Here is a 9775-nt window from a genome sequence, read left to right as displayed (position 1 = left end):
TTTTTAGAATTTTTGGCTTAATAATCAAGAATCAAGACCAAGCACAGTTATGGGTTAGGAGTTAAATTCTCAGCCAATAGGAATGAAATTTGAAGTGTGCTCAATCATGCATGCATTTCAAGAAGTGCATAATGGAAGAAGGCAATCAATTGGTGATCCCTAGCTTTAGCTCCTAAACAAGAATTCATGTAATTATTTAATCTCTCCAAGCAAGAGGTTGGGCTTAGCAAGTGGTTGAAGAAGAGAGACCAAGAACCATGAGACATACCTTGCTTTAAGCTTGGAGAAGAGGTGGTGGCTACCCACTCCAAGAAATTCATGGTTGTCCTCCAAGAAATTCATGCTTATCCTTCCTCTAGGCGAGCATATGTTGCTCCTGGTCTGCAATTTGTTTTTTTGACATTCTTGGGCTAGAGAGAGGATTTGAGCTCCTCTATATCAGGGCTAGACATAATGATGAGTAACAGTGGCATGTCGGGCAGAGGTTCTGTGGGACATAGTATACCTATACAAGCACGTGCTGGGGAGTTACAAGCCAGCTAGAAAGGCCATGAAGAGCATGCTGGCAACCATCCCGATGGCATCCAAGATCATCCTGGACACGAAGCAGCTGATCAAAGACTACTAAGGGGAGGTGACCCACAAGTGTGCAAACATGATGGAGTGGGGGATGGATGATGATGAGATTATGTGGGTGACGTGCACGGTGTGCATCCAAGACGATATTCAGCTGCAGGAGGAAGCTGTAGGCCAGTTGTTTAATGATGTCCTAGACATGCTACTAATGCAGCAATAGCAGCAATAGAGCACTACCGCAGGAAGTATCAACACAGGGTGGAGCAGTGGTATGTAGAATGATATGATGCTGATGACGCTGCCAACAAGAGGTGGTCAACTGCAGATGTCGATGAGCAGCAAAGGGAGCATGAGATCATCGTCTTCAGCGATCAACGAAAACAGCGGCATCAGCAGCAATAGTAGTAGCAGGCGGATGTGACAGTAGGGGAGCTTTATGGGGGCAGCCCTGGGGCTTCATAGGCCCTATGAGAAGGAGCGTCTAGATGTTGAACTCAAGCTTGTTGGAGAATATGGTCTCGGGTCTCAGAGGCGTTCTCTTTTGGCAACATCGACATGCTCTTGGAGCATGAAGCACACAGCTAATCACCATGAAGTTAAATCCAAGAGTCAGCAGCTCCATGCGCAAGTCCAGAAAAGCTCATTTTATTGCACCTTCAAGTGCAAGGCGCATTTTGATGAGCACTCCGCTATCATCTTTAAAGGAAGAGAGGGAAAGCTGTAGACAGCGCAGTAAAGATTTTTTTGTGGTCTTCAAGAAAGCTACCATCCCCCTGTAGTACTCCATCACTCCTCCTTACAGCTCTTGTCCCTACTGTACCTATCTGAACCAGGGTTTTTTTTTGTAAAATATGACTAGATGTGAGGAAAGAGAAGGAAGACAGGACCAAATAACTAAGCTCTAATACCAACTGTAATAAAGGAGACCTAGCTAGTCTAACTAAGGGAGAAAAGAGAGAGAAGGACTGCATGAGAAGAAGAAGAGGAGAGAGAAATACTGGAAGAAGAGAGAGAGAGAAAGAGAGAGAAAGAAGGAGAAGCCATGAGAGCTGAAGAGAGGTGGAAGAGAGGTTTCTTGATAATTCCGTGATGCCTGAGGAAGCCCTCTTACACCTTTTATACCAATGTGTCTAGTGTTTTCCCATACGGCCGGGTCATTACACTCGATGTGCTAGAATTCCACTACAACAGCTCCATCCACGCTGCCACAAGTTACACGCCCTTTGAATTGGCCACAATAAAAGAAGTCATCACCCCCCTTGCCTTAGCATCTGGAGTGGCCAAAGTTGAAGATCAAGATGTAGGGGAATTCTTGAAGAAATGGAGAGACCGGAATACGGCAGCAAAGCAGAGCCTAGAACAAAGAAAAATCACCATGACAGAGCAAGCCAACAAAAAGAGAAAGGCCGTACTTTTCATTAAAGGTGACATGGTCCTAGTCAGCTCTAAGAATATGTCACTTCCAAAGAATATGTGCCCCAAGTTCAATCACCACTACTATAGACCCTACTACATCACTCAAGTGCTGAACGAAGTCACCTACAAGCTCAACCTGCCAGAAAGTATCTATGTTCATAATGCTTTTCATGCTCGTCTTCTGCGCAGGTTCTATCTCGGCAACCAATGGGGGCGGCACGTACCCATGATCCATTCCAACGGCCCCTTCGAAGTAAAAGCGTTCCTCCAACGCCGGGACCAAAAAGGATACCCTGAGTATCTCACCAAGTGGCATGGGCGTCCCCTCAAGGAACTCACTTGGATTTCGAAAGCGGAGATGCTTGAACATGGCAAAGACACCTTCACCATCTGGCTCAAGGAGAATCCCACCAATCCTTCCAATATTCCTTGAGCCTTAACAACGGTCCTCAATCATAGGCCCAATAACACCTCCACTCTTTAAATGTACTTGAGTCAAGGATGGACTCACATGGTAATCCCAACAATAAACCCAAAGAGCCCCTACCAAGTCTAGATAGGTAAACACTGAACAGCTTGCTAAAAAAGCTGTGTTAAGACCCCCAAGTCCTAGTGTGGCAGACATTGACCATTATGATAGTATAGACTGTGTTAAGACCTCATGAATGCCTCACCAAAAAGTCTTAGACCGGCAGACACTTGCCAGCTTGTTAGCAAAAGCTGTGTTAAGACCTCGAATGAGTCAAATAAACGCTACCCTTAGATTGCTGAGGACAACAATCCAGTAAGTGAGGGTGAGTGTAAAGGCTTCGTAGCTATACCATGGCATTATCATTGAAAATACCTATTTAGGGAGTAGTAGTGATTTTGGGCCCTGCTTGATTTCCACTCCACGTGTGATTCCCTATACCCAATGGTGAACCCTCTTATGTGCGATGTCATGAGGGTGTAGTCCTAGGATGTGCCTATGTTGTACCGTTTCTTTGAGAGAATAATACAAGAGTATACCTTACTCTCACATATCGTGTTACCTTTCTATGCCATGTTGAGTGAGTAACAAGTGCAGGTGCATCACGAGGGGGGGGGGGGGGGGGGGGGGGAGGGAGGAAGAGAAAAGGAGAGATTACACATGAGAGAGAGGGGAGAGGAGAGGGTTCAGAAAAGGGGGTAAGTTTGAGAAGCCATTTGGAGATTTGGGGCTTTTGAACCTACAACCAAAAGAATATAGTAGTAAGATGCAGAACTTATAACCCTTAAGATTTTCCTAATAAGTATTTGTAGGCTAAAAGAATAGTATGGTGCATGAATCCCCACAAGAGATTAAAGCTTTCTGCACCAATGCATGTTGCATATGTGCATTAGAATCTAGCCACTATCGTTGTCATAACTATTTGGTAGTTTGTTTGGCAACATGAAAAGATATTTATGTGGTGTTGATTCCTTTCTTGGAAAGTAATACCTCTAGGTATTGCAAATGTGTGATGAAACTTTTTGCTAAACCCAAGCACTCTCGGACCATATCTTAAATACAACAGGGCACAATAGGATGTACATAGACTATAAAAGGGAGAGGGAGATACCCAATAAATAGGTGAAGCAATCCGTAGAACTAGTCACACAAAAATTCATGTACTACCACATTCTTAAAAAATATTGCATCCTCTCTCTCTCTCTCACTAAGCGATGCATATTCAACAAGTAATGCATGCATGCATAGATATATATGATTAAGTGATGAGATTATGAAGCACGTGGAGTTAGAGAGGTATCTTTAGTGTGTGTAAGGGTTATGGTGCGAGACGTCTCTCTATAACTACAAATTATTAATAGAGCGTAGGGCATAAGATCAAGTATCCGGCCATACGATACAATCACGTGTCAAGCGCGGTGCGAGACGTCTCTCTATAACCACAAATTATTAATATAGAGGGTAGGGCATATTACATAAGATCAAGTATCCGGCCATACGATACGATCACGTGTCAAGCGCCAAACGAGGCGGCGGGCCCAAACGAAACCGAAAGGGGGCGGCTGGCCAAAACGTCAAGAAACATCAAAGACACGTGCATTGAACAGATGCAAGGCATTGGATGGGATGAGTGGATGGAGCCTTGAAAGTCGAGAGGTGGAGAGACACTCTGACTTGGTCTTTGCTTCAAGTGACCCACAACAATACAAAAGAGGAGAAAGACAGAAAGCCTACACTCATGTCTCACATACGCATGTAATGTAATGTAGTCATATATGACTCGTACATATCATGCAATCACATAAAGATCTCCATTCCTTTAAGTAAGCGCCATGATTGGATCTCCTTTGTATTCAATGAGAGTGAGATTATATTATACTCATTGGACCTCCATCTTTCAAACACAAGAAGACAAGCCCCTTCCCTTTGCATTTCCCCTGAGCTCTCCCTCTTACCTTACGTTATGGGTAGGGTGTCTCCCTGCCTAAAGTTCTTCTTTCCATTACTATGCTTTGAATTGGTGCTATTTAAGCCTTTCTTTGTCAACAACAATGGAACTAAAATGTCACATTCCTGTTCTTCATATTCCAAGGAGTGACGTTGTCATGTGCCCTCTCATGAAAGCAAACCTACTATGAGCACCTCTCACCAACTCCGATACCCAATATTGCATCATGCCTACATCATGCATGTTCCCCTAGCATTTTCTTTTAGTTAGTTAATTGCAATGCAATTAATACTTCAAGGGAGCTCATTTGAGTTTGTGGATGGACTAAAGTTAACTAAGAAATAAAACATAACCTACACCCCATTTTTATGATCACTTTTGCCATTTCTAGGGGTCTAAATATATATGTTCTAAGAGTGTTCTTTGAAACCCTTACTCCCATGCTTTTGGGGATAAGACTGGCCCCTTACGTATTACTTTTGGGGATTAAGTTGGCCCCTTATATATCACTTTTGGTGATTAGAAAATCCCTCATTTATGAATATTTATCCTTTTCACGTTAAACAACCAACTATATATATTGCTACAAGTCACACGATGTAAAACTCCCTTATGTTAAGCATAGGAGATGTCTTATGTATTATTGATGAGGTGTGTGTGTGTGTGTGTGTGTGTGTGTGTGTGTTGGGCTTTTAATTTATGCTTTCATGTAGCCAAGAATCATTGTATGAATGTTTTTGTCTTGACCTTGAACATTGTAATAACCTTTCCATTGGTGTGTGTCACACACATACTCCTTTAGTTTTATACTATATGCTCACAAGAGGTCGTGTAATAGGCGGTGTAAGGCACTAGGCTCTAGCCTTGTTACTCCTTCAAACAAGTCTTCTAAGATTCCAATAGAATAGGTAGTAATGCCATTATTTGAGACATTAAGCAATTGTATATTATACATATATAAGACTACAGTGCATTTGAGATCTAGAGTAGATTCCATGCACATGCTTTCCCAAACAATGTAATGGCACTAATGTATTCTAGTGGAGGAGGTGAGAGATCATATATCATGCTTGATGCTTCCAAAAATATTTAACTGGCTTGGATTAAATGCAATGCTGAGGAGTAATGAATATTCCCAAATGAGCCAAGCATGAGATTCCCACTTCATTTTCTTTAAGAGAGTTTATTAGTTGTTGGAGTTTTCACCTCAATCCCAAGTCCATGGCGACATGCTTGCTTATTCCTTCAAGAATCCTCCTCACTTGTTGCTCAAATTAGCTCTCACCTCAATGGCTTATACTCCAAGCTCAAAGGCATCTTGTGCTCTCCCTACTACTTATTAAGATTCAAATAAACCACAAAGTCTCAAGAAACCAATGTTTATTGGGCTTACCATCTGTCGCCACTTGAATTTCCAAGCTGCTTCCTCCTCTCTTCAACTTTATATGTCACCATCAATATAAGAAAGGGAGAATAGGAAGAAGAAGGGGAATAATAGGAATAAGAGAGGGGAATCCTCTCCTCAGCTTGGCACTCTCCCTCACTCACTCTCATATCTCTCACTCTCTTACTCTCAAACTCTCTCTCACAAGAAAGGGAAGTAGAGAGAGAAGAAGAGGATAGGAAGCTTGAATCTCAAAGTGTGCTCATACAAGAAGGAACTCTCTATTTATTTTAGTACATTATATACATGAATTTTATTTTTTGGGTGGGCACCCTCAAGCCTTCAGTATTTCTCTTGTCCACTCAATACCCTATCTTTAGTATAGGACTTTGTAGCTTGCTACAATATTTTGAAATGCATGAATATTGTGATATCTCACATCCAATAGAACTTTCATGTGTGCAGGAAAGTCCTTAGCCATAAATGTTGTAAATCTTGGTTTTTTTAAAGAAAAAGAAAAAGAAAAATGTGAAGACCAATTGGCCTTACATCATTATCATCAACAAAGCTAAATTAGCAACATGCTTTTGGGACAACTATGTTGAGTGAGCAGACCATAAGATAACCTTGAAGATGAGGATGAAGGAAGGGAAGCAACCTAAAAATATCACCCCCCCCCCCCCCTTCCAACATCCTCTCCTCCATAAACAATCCCCTTCTCTCTATCTATGTCTTATAGTCCCCTCACTTTATGCCAATAGCTTGGAATATACCCCCACCCCTCTATCAATTCAATTAGTTCCACCTTCTCTTTCAACCCTCCCCCATCCTATTAATAGTCGATCATCCAAAAGTTATCCATCCCCTCCTATTTGGTGACCCCTCCCCTCCCTTTGCTGTAATAATAGTCAAAGGTTAAATATATCACCATTATTATTAATAGTCTCACCTCCCAAAAAAGGCCCATACACAAAATATTTAGCAAGTATTGCTTTTGGAGAGAGAGAGAGAGAGAGAGAGAGAGAGAATATAGTGAATGAGAGGGTGAGGATAGTAGAGAGTCCCATACATGCATACATACATGTGTGTGTGTGTGTGTGTGTGTGTGTGTGTGTGTGTGTGTGTGTGTGTGTGTGTGTGTGTGTGTGTGTGTGTGTGTGTGTGTGTGTGTGTGTGTGTGTGTGTGTGTGTGTGTGTGTGTGTGTGTGTGTGTGTGTGTGTGTGTGTGTGTGTGTGTGTGTGTGTGTGTGTGTGTGTGTGTGTGTGTGTGTGTGTGTGTGTGTGTGTGTGTGTGTGTGTGTGTGTGTGTGTGTGTGTGTGCGCGTGCGTGCGTGCGTGCATACATATATCCCAATAATATTGATGAGATTGACATAAAAGGAAGAATGACAAAGAGAGGTAGAGTATGGTGATATAGGATGCAAGGTCGAACATGCACAATCCTGATACTATTATGAATCATGATTACTACAATTAGGTAGAGTATGGTGGTGGGGGGGGAGGGGGGTATATTATGAATCAATCTTGTAGATTACTACATAAGTGGCACCATAATCATTGAGAGGAAATGCGATCATGATCATATGTTCAGAAAGAGAGGTATCTGAACAAACTAATCTTAATGCAAGACACAATAAAAGAATTCAAAATGTAAAAATCCCAAATGTTTTATCACGATAATATGAGTGACAAAAAACAGGCCAAAGACTATGAACAAATGAGTGTCTGAGACTTCCTCAAGATGGAGCTCATAGTGAGGCTTAAGGAGTAGTAAGCTTCAAAAAGAGCATCTTACTAAGGACATCAAAGGGACTTACTCCATGGATGAGATCCTAGGTTGAGACAGGAGGACTAGAGGGGATAGCACTTGCTCTCTCAGAACTCGATGATACAAATGAGAGAAGAGCCCTCCTTTTATAGATCTAGGGAGCCTCCTTACATGGAGGTTAGATGAGACATGCCCTCTATTCTTTGTGTGGAGGAGAGAAGTTTTCATAATAAGAGGACACATCCTTTATTAGATCGAACATATGGATGGGTTTTTTAAGGGAGACATGGCCTTGTGGGTGATCTTTCATAGTGGAATTTCTAGAAAGATAATCCACTAATATATTATTATTTCCCTTTATATGCTAGAAACTGATGTCCAACTAGTTGAACCATATGGCCCAATGAAGAAGCATTTTATTTCTAATGGTGTGGGATGCTTTTCCTTGAAGATAGCTAGATGTGTGGTTTAGATCACTTTTCACTGTGAAGGAGGGGACAAATTCAACAAAGATTCTAAAGGTTTAGATTAACTTTTTGATGGCAAGGATTTCGAGATAAGAGAAAGGATAGGTTTTTCTCAGTGTAAAAAAAACACTAGCAAATTAGCAAATCATATTCTTTCCATCTTCTTGGTTTTCACAGAGTACTCGTGTCCATTTGAGGTCACCGGCATCAATGTGGATGACAAGAGGTTTGTTGGTAGGAAGTTGTAATGGTTGTAACTCTTGTATGAGCTGTTTGATCCCTTGCATGGCTAGACTGTGTCTATGGGTCCAATGAAACTTGTTCTTGTAGAGATGTGAATAAAGGGAAGAGGTGTATTGAACCATATAGGGGACTTATCCACTTATCCAATTTAGGCAACCAAAAACTTGTGTTAGCTAGGTGATGGAATGCAACAAAAACAAACAAGATGGGAGAGACATGAAGAACCCAAGAGCGCGCACACAAAGGAAATGGAGACTTGAGAGCCTAGAGAGAGAGGGATGAAATATTCTTTTTTGTCTTCTTTTTCTTCCACACACAAGATCTAAACCTACAACATGATAAAAGACTAATATGAAAGTACCACATGTATGTACACATGGTCATTAAGTATGAATCCACTAAGGAAAGAAAAGGTGTTATAATAAATGTGCCATAATCAAGGATGGACTACATGGGTATAGTCCAGCTGTAGAATCATTGGCATAACCTAATGTATGTTACCTAACATGCCAGTGAGTAATATCCTGCCACATCATGAAGGCATGTAGTGGATACCAGCTCGACATCTCAACACTCCTCCTCAAGCTCAGCACGAGGTCATGAACTTCAAGAATAGTCTTGAAGTGTTGAATCTTCTCAACTCCCAAGGCCTTGGTAAAATTATCAATAGCTTGATCCTCTGTGGTGAGATAAACTAAGCTAATATCACCTACCAAAATCCACTCTTGAATGAAATGGTAATGAACCTCTATGTGTTTGATCTTGCATGATATACTAGGTTCCTAGCCAATTGAATGCTACTAAGGTTATTAGAGTAAATGATAACCTTCTTCTCCACTTGCATTCCCAAGTCACCAAGTAGCTTGCATAACCAAGCTACCTCACATGTTGCAATTGTAGCACCTCTATACTCTATCTCTATACTAGAAAATAGTTATTTCTTACTGCTCTAAGTAACAACATCACTACTAAAGGAAAACATTAAACCACTGGTAGACCTCCTATTTGAAATATTACCAGCCCAGTCTACATTTGTGTAACCATATAAGTCCGATGGTACACCTACACTATTTAATAAGGCATAGTCCAATGTGGACTTGACATAGCATAATGTACATTGCACTACATCCAAATGTGACTTCCATGGAAGCTACATAAATTGATTTCCAAACCAACTATGTAGTTTAGCTCTAGCCTAATGTTTTAACAATAGATAAGGCTTCCCACAATCTTCAAATATATAGTGACATCCTCAATATAGTCACCCTCATGTACAATAAGCTTGGCATTAACATCTAAAGGTATAGAGATAGACTTACAATTAGCCATACCATGCTTCTTCAATATATCCAATGCATATTGTCTCTATAACAACCATATACCCTCTGAAGTCTTGATTATCTCTATGCCAATAAAATAGTACAGCTCTTCCAAATCCTTCATCACGAATTTAGTCTTGAGGAGACCCTTCACATAGTCAATCTCAATCTCACCATCGTCCACA

General features: G+C 41.2%; 1 protein-coding gene across 1 annotated transcript; it reads left to right on the top strand.

Moving 5' to 3' along the window:
- The first annotated feature begins 655 nt into the window (after positions 1 to 655).
- LOC148010128 (uncharacterized) lies at positions 656 to 2425 on the top strand. Its single transcript, XM_087672880.1, has 3 exons — positions 656 to 745; positions 902 to 993; positions 1711 to 2425. The coding sequence occupies exons 1-3, from the start codon at positions 656 to 658 to the stop codon at positions 2423 to 2425; spliced, it is 897 nt and encodes a 298-aa protein (XP_087529006.1).
- The last annotated feature ends 7350 nt before the right edge of the window (positions 2426 to 9775 follow it).

This window comes from Lygodium microphyllum, chromosome 30 (genome assembly GCF_053477565.2).
Source record: "Lygodium microphyllum isolate KBCC chromosome 30, Lygodium_microphyllum_v1.1.10, whole genome shotgun sequence".
NCBI lineage: Eukaryota > Viridiplantae > Streptophyta > Polypodiopsida > Schizaeales > Lygodiaceae > Lygodium > Lygodium microphyllum.
This window is presented reverse-complemented; position numbering and strand designations above follow the sequence as displayed.

What these genes read in the sequence shown, in the direction of transcription:
- LOC148010128 (XM_087672880.1), top strand. Translation starts at nt 656, where the DNA reads ATGATGGAGTGGGGGATGGATGATGATGAGATTATGTGGGTGACGTGC. An exon ending in TTCAGCTGCAGGAGGAAGCT is followed by an intron (nt 746 to 901) that starts GTAGGCCAGTTG and finishes GGTCAACTGCAG; the next exon opens with ATGTCGATGAGCAGCAAAGG. An exon ending in AATAGTAGTAGCAGGCGGAT is followed by an intron (nt 994 to 1,710) that starts GTGACAGTAGGG and finishes CAATGTGTCTAG; the next exon opens with TGTTTTCCCATACGGCCGGG.